The sequence below is a fragment of the Schistocerca nitens genome, chromosome 9 (genome assembly GCF_023898315.1).
Source record: "Schistocerca nitens isolate TAMUIC-IGC-003100 chromosome 9, iqSchNite1.1, whole genome shotgun sequence".
Taxonomy (NCBI): domain Eukaryota; kingdom Metazoa; phylum Arthropoda; class Insecta; order Orthoptera; family Acrididae; genus Schistocerca; species Schistocerca nitens.
In genome coordinates, this window is record NC_064622.1 from 484,618,532 (window position 1) to 484,633,534 (window position 15,003).

A 15,003-nucleotide genomic window follows, 5' to 3' on the forward strand; every position below is an offset into this window, starting at 1 on the left:
TGAAGAGCAATTAGCGACTGACTCAGCAATGATGTCCACCAATGAAACCGCAGCAACAAGAAGCCACGATCACCACCTCTCAAAGCTTGCGACGTCACACAAACGTGCTGCCAGCAGCTACTATTCACTTTGCCAAAATTAGCATGTAAATGTCCTTAACATGGAAATACCATCAGGCTCCCAGTTCGAATCGGTGGTATTATAGATCGATACCATCCTCACCGGCGTCTCACAGTTGGCAGCAGTAACGCACATTTGCCACAGACGCCGATGTTGTCGCATGGGGTCCCGGCGGGTGTGATGATGCACGCCCGTTCAGCCACGCCTCCAGTGGCTCTGTACCACGAGCGGCCTCTGCCGCCGCGATATAGGATGGCCGGCGCCAGCTACGCGGCCCAGTCTCACTCGCAGTCTTAGATACCCTTAAGTCTTAGTGAGCCTTTGACAGCTTGCTCGTGCATTAGTAGTGGGAGACTCACACTGCACGACGCTCGTTAGTTTGCTTCTTGAAATGGAAGGACTTTATTGCCGTTTCTTCTTTTGTAAAGTTTCTTCGTAACGCTTCGAGAAAGCCGGCCGCGGTGGTCTAGCGGTTCTGGCGCTGCAGTCCGGAACCGCGGGACTGCTACGGTCGCAGGTTCGAATCCTGCCTCGGGCCTGGGTGTGTGTGGTGTCCTTGGGTTAGTTAGGTTTAAGTAGTTCTAAGTTCTAGGGGACTTATGACCTAAGATGTTGAGTCCCATAGTGCTCAGAGCCATTTGAACCATTCCTGAGCTTCGAGAAAGCTATAAGTTAAGTAAAACTTCCTTTTACTGTGTTTATGTGTTCGCTAATTGTTTCTGCTCCTGCCCAGCTTCCTACGACGATAGGTGTTGCACCACTCTGTAGTGCACCTCTCCTACACAACAGAAGGCATGTCAGTCACGAAACATTACATTACATCATTTCAAATCTGAACATGTGAACAGTTTTTTAGTAGGTAATGAAATCATACTCAATTTTCGTGGGTGTAATTTCATACTGGTCTAGGTAACTTATACTGGCAAACAATTTTGTATCTAACGTGCCTTTACGGCTAATCAGCAATTCGATCAGTTCTGTGTTAGAGTTACGATCTAAATCTACTGAGACTGCAATTTTTGCATTCCTAAATGTAGCCTTAAATGCTATAGACAGCAAAGAGCATATCTCAGCCATATGTCTAGCCCTCTCTAAAGCATTAAATGTCATCAATAACAACATCTTGCTTAAGAAACTTGAATCTGTAGGTGTTAGGGGCCTGGCCTATGAATGGATCAAATCATATCTCCAAAATAGCGAGCAAATGGTTGAGCTTACTATCCAAGAAGCGAACAAGATGATCCTACTGCTCAGAAAAACAGATCATTTAGTGCAGTGTACCACAAGGCTCCATTCTAGCTCCAATTCTGTTCCTACCTTTTTTTTAAATGACTTGGAACCGACCAGTGCACGCTATAATTACATGAAATTCACAGATGACACTAATTTGATACTAAAAGGAAGGACCAGAGAAGAATTACTGCATGACATTAAGAAGTGTACCACCGACATTAGAGATTGGTTTTCTGGAAACAATGTAGTAATAAACACAGTAAAAACAGTTACAATGCAACTACCCACAGTGCAAAATACATGCCCACTAACACCAGACATAGTGCTGAAAATGTAATCTCTACAAAATTTCTTGGAATATGGATACAAGAAGATCTAAGAGAGATCCAACATGCAAAATATGTTACAAATAAATTGAATACCATTTCTTATACCATCAAAATTCTTTCTGGTTTTACATTGAAAGAGACACTAAAAATGTATGCTTCTCCCAGGCAGAATCCTTTCTGCGATATGGCATAATCTTTTGGGGCAATGATTTGCCAGCAAAAGATGTTTTATATTGTAAAGAGAATTGTAAGAGCCATAGAAAATGCTGCCGCAAGAAGCTCATGAAAGTCGTTATTTAAGAAGCTTCACATCCTTCTACTACTATGTCCATATACATTACAAGTAATAATATTTGATTGAAATATTTTAGAAAATGGCAACAGTCTTGTATCGACTAACCAGAGTATCCATCTGTATAACACAAAGAGAAAGGCAAGATATTCTGCAAACAGGAAACGTACTGTACAATAACTACCTAATAACATTAAAACAATAAAAGACACTTCAAAATTTAAAACTGCTGTCGACAAATATTTATTGCAAAAGTATTATTATAGTATAGATGAATATCTTGAAATATAAAAATTTGTTCTGTCCATGTTCTGTATTTTGTATGTAAGCCTGAACACCTTGATATGGAAGTGTGTCACCTTTACTATTTTACTTTAGAAATGGATATGTAAATGTATAAGGTACTTTTGAATTTCCATGTTATTAGCTTATATGTTTCTTTCCCTTAATAGTGTCAACTTATTTAGAAATAGTGTGCAATTCTGAATTTTTCATAAGATATCCACCTATACACTTTTCTGTTTCTTGGCATTACACATGTATTATATGAACATTTGTAGCATTATAAGATCGCTGCCATAATCATTTTAACCATGTATCATCTCATCTCCATTTTTGACTTCTCCTATATCATCATATGCTTCTCTGCATACAATGTATGACGTACAGGATAAATAAAATTACAAATTACAGGTTAGCTACAGGTACTGGATTCAAACGCTTATTGGAAACAAATCAGTTCTTCAAGTCATTTAGATTCCAATATGTGTATTACAAATTTCCCACGAATACCTTGGCTACTGAATATCACTAGGTGCTAGGTAAAGAGAGCAAAATGGGCATTTTGGAAATGCACGCAGACCAAAGTGCCATTATCAGTAGAGTGAAATTAGTAGTGATATGCTGTTGGTGTTGTTTGCACAGAGAGCTTGACACTGTCGATCGCGGTTTTTCTAGCTGATTAGTTCATTAACCAGTTTACCTGAAACAGCTCGCTATGATTGATAGGTGGTTGGAACAGCAATAATATTTCGAATTATGGTATGACTTTGCGAGTCACGATATTATAGTGAAATCTATTACTCACAAAATATTTTGACTAATATTTAGTGACTGATCTATGCGATACTAAACTAAACTATGTCCGAACGGGCCTTCCACCGCGGACCGCAGTTCATCCTCTGTCGACCAGAGTCACCGGATGTGGATATGGAGGGGCATGTGTTCAGCACATCACTCTCCCGGCCGTTGTCAGTTTACGTGACCGGAGCCGCTACTTCTCGATGAAGTAGCTCCTCAAATTGCCTCACAAGCGCTGAGTGCACCGCGCTTGCCAATAGTGCTCGGAGGACCGGACGGTTACCCATCCCACAGCTAGCCCAGCCCGACAGCACTTCGGTGATCTGACGGGAACCGGTGATACCACTGTGACAAGGCCGTTGGCGATCTATGCGACACAGCTATAGGTATTTGTTGTCTCAGGTAATAATCAGAGTGGTAACTTTTTGGAATAGAGTGTAAATATATTGGGGGTAATGAATGGGGAAATTGGGGGGAGGGGGTTCTGGTGGACTTAGTCTATGTGCCTCCCATTCCAATAACTTCGAGCGAAGTCTGATACCGCATAGGAACAGCAGTTAATTTGGAAGGTGTGCTGTGCGGGATTAGCCGAGCGGCCTCAGGCGCTGCAGTCATGGACTGTGCGGCTGATCCCAGCGGAGGTTCGAGTCCTCCCTCGGGCATGGGTGTGCGTGTTTGTCCTTAGGATAATTTAGGTTAAGGGGAGCTGGAGGTGGTCAAATCCAAAAAATTACGATCTTTTTTTTAATTGGAACATTCCTCTTTAATGTAAACTTTGAATTATTGTTCTACTCACCCTAGAAGTGGAGTTATTACCATTTTCCCTCACGCCTGCAGAGGAAATGGGCGGCCGCTGAATGCATCTAACACCCTCTCGTGACTTCCTGGCGAACTGCTTGGGATTTTCTCGGCCTGTTAGGCATACAGCGCCTTGTGTTACGCATACAGAGAGTGTGCAAGGGTTGGCTACATTGTTTTCTGTGACAAATGAAGCGCTAAGAGCGCGGAACATCGTCTCTTTGCTGTTTACCGTTTCGAATTAGTTCAGTGTTGCGCCTGTTGTTAGTAGTATTATACTTCTTGTGTAAAGCGTTGTTCTGGTTACGATGCCACGTTTTAGTAACCATGTATATAAGAAGAGGAAGAACGTAGGGAAAAGAAAATTAACACTAATACCAAGTTGTGATACTACAATTACTGAAACAGTGCGTTCTTCTGCTAAGCAACAAATGGCCGGCCATAGCCCTGTGACATCTTCTAGCAAGAAGCTGACTGGTGGAAGTGACAGATTTCGTGAATATGTTAGTGACAGTGATGATATTAACGAAGTACTGAATATTGGATTATTATCTTCTGTGCTGAAAGAAAATGTTCTGTGCAAAATGTGTTCAAGTGTAGGGGTTGGACTAGAGATAACAAAGCACTTTGGTTTAGTTTGTGAGATGAATCTGTGCATGTTGCCAGTATCAAGTGACTTTTTACAATTCACATGCCAGTCACTTTGGTGAAAATGGACGATATAGAGTGTTTGATGTGAATGTTCGACTTGTGTATGGTCTTCGATCCATTGGAAAAGGGTCTGCTGCTGGTAAACTGTTTTGTGGTATTATGAACTTGCCATCACCTCCAAGCAAATTTAAGTACTACTGTGAACTGGTAGGATCCTCTGTTGCAGATGTGGCTTTGAAAACCATGAAGGTAGCAGTGGAGGAATCTGTAGAAATGAACGGTGGTTCTAGGGATTTGGTAGTGGCATTAGATGGTTCCTGGCAAAAGAGGGGTCATAAATCCCTGAATGGGGTTGTAACTGCTACTTGTGGTGATAGTGCAAAAGTGATAGGTGTTGCAATATTATCAAAACATTGTATGTGCAAAAATAAAATCAAAGGAGAGCACAGTGGAACCTGTGAGGCAAATTTTAGTGGATCAAGTGGAGCAATGGAAGTGGATGGAGTGAAACAAATGTTTGAACGTTCAGTTCCCAGATACAACGTTAGGTACAAATACTACCTTGGGGATAGTGACTCCAAAGGTTTCAAGACTATAGAGGAACTGAAACCATATGGAAATGAATTTGTAGTTGAAAAGTTGGAACGCATTGGGCATGTGCAAAAGCGTATGGGTGCACGGCTTCGAAGGCTCAAACAAACTTGGGTTCAAGTAAGCTCAGTGATGGAAAGACAATAGGAGGGAGAGGCAGGCTTACTGATGAGGTGATTGAACGTCTACAGAGATACTATGGGTATGCTATAAGGCAAAATACTAGTAATGTTAGTGACATGCGAAAAGCAGTGTGGGCATTGTTCCTTCATACTGCCTCTTCCAATGAATACCCTCAACACAGCCTGTGTCCAATAGATTCCTGGTGCAAATATAATGCAAAAAAGGACTATGATCACAAACATGGTTTGCCGGCAGCTGTGATAAATGCAATAAAACCAATTTTTCATGAATTAGCACAGCCAGAATTGTTACACAAATGTCTACACGGAAAGACGCAGAATCCTAATGAGAGCGTAAACAATTTGATTTGGGAAGTGATTCCTAAAAGGGTGTTTGTAAGCATAAAAACACTGCACTTTGGCATTTATGATGCAATAGCAACCTACAACCAAGGGGACAGTGTGAAGTGTGAAGTTCTGAAGGCATTAGGATTTACAGCTGGGGTGAACACTGTATGAGCACTAAGAAATATTGACAGAGAAAGGATAAGAGGAGCAGAAAGAAGAGAAAGGCATATGAAGTATGATGGAACAACAGGCCAGAAAAGAAGACAGAAGTGGAAGCTATTGGATGATGAAGAAGAAGATCCTGATAATCCATCCTATAGTGCAGAAATGTATTGAGAAGCTTTGATAGCCATTTCCCATAAATTAGAATTTTTCGAATATAAGGAACATTTTCTGAAAATCCACTTAAGCTAGAGAGACGAAATTTTTATACAGCACTCCTAGTGGTCAAACTTACATTGTAACACAGCCATTTAGCAATATGTTCAGTAGTTTCATTTCAGTTTAATTATTAATCAAGTATTTGTAAAAAAATTTGGGTCATTAACAAAAAAAATAATTGGAAGGAAACTAGAAAAGATACTCCAAAATCCCTCTGCCATAACTGCAATACTAAACCACTCTATATGTAAAAAAAAATTCAAATTCTTCTATTTGATAGTTTATTCATAATTGTTCCTCACACTTAGAGATTTTAACATGGGCAGGATAGGCACCTCCGGCTCCCCTTAAGTAGTGTGTACGCTTAGGGACTGATGACCTTAGCAGTTAAGTCCCATAAGATTTCACACACATTTTTTTTAAGGTGCTTAAAACTTCCATCCAAAAGGCAAGTACAAGATGTTCCCTATGAATAGTGAAATCGGTTGGTTCTTTTGCAAATAAACATTTTGTAGTCCTGCACAGAAGATAAAATGTACCCTAACTTCGTTGTTGTGGTGCTGGATCTAGTGAGCCGGCCGGAGTGGCCGTGTGGTTCTAGCCGCTACAATCTGGAGCCGAGCGACCGCTCCGGTCGCAGGTTCGAATCCTGCCTCGGGTATGGATGTGTGTGATGTCCTTAGGGTATTTAGGTTTAAGTAGTTCTAAGTTCTAGGCGACCGATGGCCTCAGAAATTAAGTCGCATAGTGCCTAGAGCCATTTGGACCATTTTGTATCTAGTGAACTCCGAAAAAATCTTTCGAAGCACCCTATAGATGTTTGAAGTACGTGAAACGAATCGTTTTGCAGCCATCTCTTAATATGACATTAAGATATGTCCTATTTCATTGGACTGTCTCTACAGGAACGAATTAAATTGGTATACGAAAGAGTGAAATTGGTGTAGGTGCGCCAAGCGGAGATACGCACCTGTCCTCTGGTGCAGTGGAGGGCTATGGAAGTGTCCCGCAGGTGCCACAGGCGGCAGTCGCACGACAGGTGTCCCTGGCCGGCGGCCAGGCCCGAACCCAGGCTGGTCAGAGCGGCGACGGCCGCCGTCAGCAGAACACAAGCAGCTGGACGCTGCATCCCAGCCGTGGCCCTGCAACAACAGACGCGCTCTGTCACGGGACTGGCAGAAGCGGTCGCGCACAAAAGCCAATCACGACGTCTTACTGAGAAATAAAAGGAGCCGACTGTCTCAGCAGATGACCACGTGTCTACATCACTCACAATCTTTCATCCTATGTCCGGCGGTGTCTCCAGTAATCTCTTTAACTTCAAATAGTACTCTCAGTTTTGCTAGTCGCATCTTTGCTTTGGAACAGAGTCACTTTCGGCAGTGTCGATAAGGATGTTTGATTCCTCTCTCGTATGATTTGAAGAAACGATGAACTTCGTGCGGGTCCTGATGTAACCTATGGTCAGTGCAGATTTCTAACTTTGGTTACGTGATTTCCTTTGTTTTCCTGGTTTATCTGTAGCTGTACATTTGGCCACTGCGTTACAGTCGCTACATTACACTACTGGCCATTAAAATTGCTACACCAAGAAGAAATGCAGATGATAAACGGGTATTCATCGGACAAATATATTATACTAGAACTGACATGTGATTACATTTTCACGCAATTTGGGTGCATAGATCCTGAGAAATCAGTACCCAGAACAACCACCTCTGGCCGTAATAACGGCCTTGATACGCCTGGGCATTGAGTCAAACAGAGCTTGGATGGCGTGTACAGGTACAGCTGCCCATGCAGCTTCAACACCATACCACTGTACATCAAGAGTAGTGACTGGCGTATTGTGACGAGCCAGTTGCTCGGCCACCATTGACCAGATGTTTTCAATTGGTGAGAGAGCTGCAGAATGTGCTGGCCAGGGCAGCAGTCGAACATTTTCTGTATCCGGAAAGGCCCTTACAGGACCTGCAACATGCGGTCGTGCATTGTCCTGCTGAAATGTAGGGTTTCGCAGGGATCGAATGAACGGTAGAGCTACGGGTCGAAACACATCTGAAATGTAACGTCCACTGTTCAAAGCGCCGTCAATGCGAACAAGAGGTGACCGAGACGTGTAACCAATGACACCCCATACCATCACACCAGGTGATACGCCAGTATGGCGATGAGGAATACACGCTTCCGCGTTGACCACGATGTCGCCAAACTCGGATGCGACCATCATGATGCTGTAAACAGAACCTCGATTCATCCGTAAAAATGACGTTTTGTCATTCTTGCACCTAAATTCGTCGTTGAGCACACCATCGCGGGCGCTCCTGTCTGTGATGCAGCGTCAAGGGTAACCGCAGCCATGGTCTCCGAGCTGATAGTCCATGCCGCTGCAAACGTCGTCGAACTGTTCGTGCAGATGGTTGTTGTCTTGCAAACATCCCCATCTGTTGACGCAGGGATCGAGACGTGGCTGCACGATCCGTTACAGCCATGCGGATAAGATGCATGTCATCTCGACTGCTAGTGATACGAGGCCGTTGGGATCCAGCACGGCGTTCCGTATCACCCTCCTGAACCCACCGATTCCATATTCTGCTAACACTCATTGCATCTCGACCAACGCGAGCAGCAATGTCGCGATACGATAAGCCGCAATCGCGATAGGCTACAATCCGACCTTTATCAAAGTCAGAAACGTGATGGTACGCATTTCTCCTCCTTACACGAGGCATCACAACAACGTTTCACCAGGCAACGCCGGTCAACTGCTGTATGTGTATGAGAAATCGGTTGGAAACTTTCCTCATGTCAGCACGTTGTAGGTGTCACCACCGGCGCCAACCTTGTGTGAATGCTCTGAAAAGCTAATCATTTGCATATCACAGCATCTTCTTCCTGTCAGTTAAATTTCGCGTCTGTAGCACGTCATCTTCGTGGTGTAGCAATTTTAATGGCCAGTAGTGTATATTGAGATGTGGTGAGTGCTTGATAGCATTTTTCATGCTGCTTTTCTCTTAAATTATTTTGTGTTTTCTGGCATGTTTGTGGAGATGGGATATGGTGTGACTCAGTGATACTATTTCATGCTGGACAAGGAGTCTTTTGACTCCGCTCCAGAGTGTGTTTTGTTTCTATTCCGACATCTTAATTCTGATGCTATTTGCTGTGATACTTCAGTTGTTGCTGCACTTGTAGTTGTTATGTACGGGGTCCAACATCATGGTTATCGTCGCCCATACAATTACAGCATGGAGTGCTACATAAGATTACATTCGCTTTGTCGCACTCTTCCTCACATTTTCACACATAGTCAGCCTTAACGGTACGAAACTGGAAACGAGCACAAAACAGACTACTAAAACATTTTCGCCAGGCTAGCAAAGCCATGGGGGAGCAAGTCAAGAATAGATGGTTGACTGATCACTCGGCTGCTTCTGGCGACAGTCCCAGATTACGAAACAGGCTATGCACTTTTGTATTAGTGGCCAGAGGGATTAATACGTTAATCTTCAACTTTCTTATGAAATAGCTAGTGGAGTACGTGGTACCGCCCAGGTATGCATGTAATCCAATTCTTTCAGTCCATCCCCACCTTCCCCCTCTTTGTGCCCTCCTTCTCTGACTGTCTGTCTGTCAGTCCCCTTCTCCCACCTCCTCCATCCCCCACTCTCTCTATCTACTCCTATCTCTCTCTCCTCCCTCTGTCATTGTGCCCCTACCCCTCTGTCTACTTCCATGTAAGTCCATATCTTCCGGTCCTCTCTACCCCGTCCTCACTTGCTTTATTTGTCCCTCCCCTCTCTTCAGCCCTCTCCTCCTACCCACACCATGTCCATCTCCTCCTTCCCCCTCTCCTTTCTTGCCTATTTCCTTTGTCTGTCCATTATATCTGTAAGTAGGCTGCGTAGGTTTTTATGTTGGTAACGCCACGTAGCGCTCTATATGAAAATCTCTGACTGTGCTGTGTGAATTCTGTGGCTGGTTCGCATTGTTGGAATATTCGCTATTGTACTGTTGGTGCAGTTGGATGTGGACAGCGCGTAGCGTTGCGCAGTTGGAGGTGAGCCGCCAGCAGTGGTGGATGTAGGGAGAGAGATGGCGGAATTTTGAGAGCGGACGTTCTGGACGTGTGTCCGCCACAAAGAGTACATTTGTAATACTGGATATCATGCACTGATATATATATATATATATATATATATATATATATATATATATATATAATAACTTTTGAACATTATTAAGGTAAATACATTGTTCTCTATCAAAATCTTTGTTTTGCTGACTATGCCTGTCAGTAGTTAGTGCCTTCAGTAGTTAGAATCTTTTATTTAGCTGGCAGTGTTGGCGCTCACTGTATTGCAGTAGTTCGAGTAACGTAGCTTTTTGTGAGGTAAGTGATTCATGAAAGGTATAGGTTATTGTTAGTCAGGGCCATTCTTTTGGAGGGATTTTTGAAAGTCAGATTGCGTTGCGCTAAAAATATTGTGTGTCAGTTTAGTGTTGATCAGAATAAGTAAAGAGAGTAATGTCTGAGTTCGTTCAGTTTTGCTCATCTGTTTGAAAATCAAATAACGTAGAGGTTCATCAGCACAGTAATTCATTAATTTTTCTAAGGGGACGTTACTTATCTTCCTTCCTCATATCTGTCTCCAACGTCTCCTTACCGTTGCCTGTCTGTCCATTTTTTTTTTCATGTTCTCTCTTAACGTTATCGCATCCATCCCAAAAGATTGCTGCATGAACACCAAAAACATAGTAAGTGATAATTTTTTTCCTTTCATCGTCTTTTGTGGGGGCTGTCAGAGAGAAAATCTGTCATTAAGGTTTGAAGTTCTGTGCTGCAACAGCTCTTTCCCTCAAATGATGGATGGATAAACTCTGGGACTCGGGCGTCGTGGGCTACACTTCTTTTTCACTCCCACCCCCACTCCTTTGATAGGAAGGTAGTTCTTACCCTCACATAGTTTTGTTTTGTTTTCTTTATTAATAAAGGAAGTAAATAGTTCATTTGTAGCGTTATTAGAGGAGTTAACGGTCCTGATGTTGTCTGTAAGAGAAGAGGAGCTGCATGACGTTTGCAGATCCACTCGTCAGACTGCAAAAAGCATGTCTGTCCCATCAGCTCTACAGTTTTATGTTTATTCTCTAACCGTATCGATTGTTGTACATCAGTAGACCGACAGTAAATTTCCCTCATACATGAGCCATACAAATGTAGACCATATATACTTTTAGTAATTATCTTAACATAGTCTGTGCCTTGGCACAATGACAATAGTGCACATTCGGTGAGAACTCCACTAAGAAAATATCTCGTCTTAAAAAAATATTTCTTCACTTCTATTCAAAAGGATGTATAACATCAGCGTCAATGTCGATTCCTTACAACGAAGCCCATGTATATAGGATGCTGTATCTTCAGACGGACCAAGAGACGTTCGTGCCTTTACTTACGGGATTGTAAGTTAGAGAGTTGGGCCTAAATTTTACGTCTCATTGACAGCGATACCTTTAGAGGTGAGACACTGGTGAACGTGGCCAAAATTCGTAGTATATGTGCAGCAGTCCTTTCTATCTGCGTGTGTCGCAACAGCTTTCGAGAGACATATGCTAGTAAATGGAAAAGAAATAGAGATAGCACTGTTATTCAAGGTCAAAAAGTGCCGCCAGTGGCAATTGGTTTCGTTTCAAATCAGTGCGCAAAGTGACGTGACATTGTTAACTGGAGTATATATTGGTGTCGCTTCGAAATGTTGCCAACTGTGAAGAAGCAACGTTGTAAATTCACGTAGGACCTGCAAAAATAATTCCCTTTCCGCAGAAGAGTTTAACACCATTTGATGCACGATGCAGTATATGTTACGGCATACATTCCGTTGCTCACGGGGGGCAAACATGATACACAAAGGCGTTTGACATCTGAAAGCCATAATTAAAAGAGCGCTTACGGCCGCTGGTACGTCTTCTTCACTGACAACTTATTTCCGTTGTCACACGGCGATAAAGAAGTTGATAATGCCAACATAAATTTTAGCGACATTCAGTGTGAATAACGGTAAACGTTAGCATCATTCTTCACGAGGGCTTAGGTAGAAGAATAGTTGGTGTGGTCTATGCAGCAACTAACTGTACACAACTATTCAAACATCAGTAGATCTACTAACCAGGGATGGCTAACACACACTGGGATGACGAAAGTCATCGGATAGCAATATGCACACATATAGATGGAGCTAGTAACCCGTACACAAGGTATAAACGGGCGATGCATTCACAGAGCTATAATTTGAACTCATGCGATTCACGTAAAAGGGTTTCCGACATTATTGTCGCCGAACGGCGGGAGATAACAGACTTTCAAAGCAGAGCTAGACGTACGGGAAGCCGGCTGGAGTGGCCCAGCGGTTCTAGGCGCTACAGTCTGGAACCGCGCGACTGCTACGGACACAGGTTCTAATCCTGCCTCAGGCATGGATGTGTGAGATGTCCTTATGTTAGTTAGGCTTAACTAGTTCTAAGTTGTAGGGGACTGATCACCTCAGAAGTTAAGTCTCATAGTGCTCAGAGCCATTTGAACCATTTGAACGTACGGGAAATTCCATTTCGGAAATACTTAGGGGTTTCAATATTCCGAGATTCGCAGCGTCAAGACTGTACCAAAAATATCAAAATTCAGGCATTACCTCTCACCACAAACAACGCAGTGCCGGCGCCCTTGAAGGCCTTCCTAAATGAGCGAAATCAGCGGCGTATGCGTAGCGTTGTCAGTGATAACAGACAAGCAACACTGCATGAAATAACCTCCAAAATAAATCAGGGACGTACGACGAACGTATCCGTTAGGACAGCGCGGAGAAATCTCGAGTTAATTGGCTACGCCAGCAGACGACCGACGTGAGTGTTTTTGCTAACAGCACGACATCGCCTGCAGTGCCTCTCCTGGACTCGTGACCAAATCGGTTGGACCCTAGGCGACTGGAAAACTGTGGACTGGGCTGATGAGTCCCGTTTTAAGTTGGTAAGAGCTGATGGTAGGGTTCTAGTGTGGCGCACATTCCACGACGCCATGGACGCAAGTTGTCAACAAGATAGTGTGCAAGCTCCATAACGGCGTGAGCTACGTTTGTATCATCTGGTCAAACTGTACCAATAATTGGCTGGAAGTGGTAATGTTCGGCTACTTCGAAACGGTATGCAGCCATTCAAGGACTTCATGCCTCAAACATGTCACTGGGCCACAGTGTCGTCCACGACTGGTTTGAAAAACATCCCATACAATTCGAGCGAATGATTTAGCCACCCAGGTCGCCCGAGATGAATCCCATCGAACGTTTATGGGATATAATCGAGAGGTAAGTTAGTATTGGAACAAAGTTCGTTCTGAGCCACTCTGCATTGTTGCCAGATGTATCCAAGATGGTTGCAATGACGTCATCCAAGATGGCAATGTGTAGACTTGGCAACAGTGCATAACATCATCCAAGATGGCGGCCATGACGTCAGCCAATAAGGCAAGTACTGTTATCTAAGAAAGCGGCTTTTGGTGGGAAAGTGCCACGCCCCCCCTCGCCCAGAAAAATTGCGAGAATTTCAAATTCCAACAGGATAATGCATCAACACATTTATCTCTACTAACCTAAGAAAAATTGCAGGAAGAGAGGTCACTTGGGCTACCCCTACTAACCTTAGTTACCTGACCGCCACTTCTTCCTCTGAACTGGCACCAAGTTTGAATTTCGGTGGTAAAGAAAGGTCAATTGGGGTATTACTAGGCTAAGAAAATGGCGTGAAAGAAAGGGCACTTGGACTAACCTCAATCACCCAACTGCCACCTCCTCCTAAGGATTGGTGGGAAAAGGACTCAACCAGTGCTGGACATAAGTCTTTATGTAAACAATTCATGCAGCACATCAATCCAATGTGTTTGCCACGAGGACTGGATTGCAACTGACTTAGTACACAATGCCACCACCAGAGGGCACTCTCACCTGTTACATAATCCCAGATGGCAGGAAACAGTGTGTTTACCATGAGGTCCGGACTCAAAACTGACCTAGTACACAGTGCCACCAGCAGAGGGCAAGATGGTGACCATGACGTCGGGTGAAGATGCAAGTACTATTATACCTGTGACATCACAGACACACTGGTAGGGGTCGCACACCAAATCCAAGATGGCGGCTGCGGGGAATTCAAAAAGTGCCATGAACCCTCCCAGGTGGGGAATACAAATTTTGTCAGATTTTCTTGAGCACCCTGCCCACCTGGACTTGGAAGGAAATAGTTAAATTCTCCTCCACGATCCTCAACCTACCACCACGTCCACTTACCAACTTATGTTGGCAGACAAATGTGCACTAATGTACACTAACATGTGCTAACATGCACTAACATCTACTAATGTTAACATGCACTAACATCTACTAATGTGTACTAACATGCACTAACATGTACTAATGTGCACAGTGCATGACATCATCCAGGTTGGCAGCCGTGATGTCAGTTGATGATACAAGTGCCACAACCCTGCCCCCCCCCCCACGCCCACAACCCCGGGTGGGAAGTTCGAATTTTGGGAGGGAGGTCAACTGGGCTACCCCTGATACCCTAAGAAAATGGCGCGAAAGAAAGGGCACTTGGACTAACCTCAGTCACCTGACCGCCAACTCCCCCTAGGGATTCGTGGGAGAAGGAGTCAGCCTGCACTGGGCTGGTGTAGATAGGAAGGAGTGTACTTTATTTATTTTGAAACAATTTATTTATGGATGGAGTATATTTATTACACTGATACAAGAAACATGCACTGACATGATTGGGCTCACGTCACACAGCCTACAGACATGCGAACCACTAAAAGACCCTGAAAACATGCTTGCTAATCATCAACTGTCGATATCAAGCACCAGTCTTTATTTAAACAATTTGAGGCACTACTGACATCCGGTGTGCTCGCCATGAGGTCCAGAGCCCAACTGACCTAGTGCATAGCACCACCACCACAGTGTGCTATCCTCTCTTTCATCTGTTAGACCACCATCATCATTCTAATGGGACA

The 15,003-nt window shown here is 43.7% G+C and overlaps 1 protein-coding gene across 1 annotated transcript in view; it reads right to left on the reverse strand.

Annotated features, from left to right (window-relative positions):
• LOC126203793 (uncharacterized) overlaps positions 1–15,003 on the reverse strand; it is a 155,160-nt gene that overhangs the window by 114,295 nt on the left and 25,862 nt on the right. The window contains exon 2 of the mRNA XM_049938162.1: positions 6,916–7,087. Coding sequence (XP_049794119.1) covers positions 6,916–7,074 — 159 coding nt within the window. The 5' untranslated portion in view covers positions 7,075–7,087. The remainder of the gene's footprint in view (positions 1–6,915; positions 7,088–15,003) is intronic.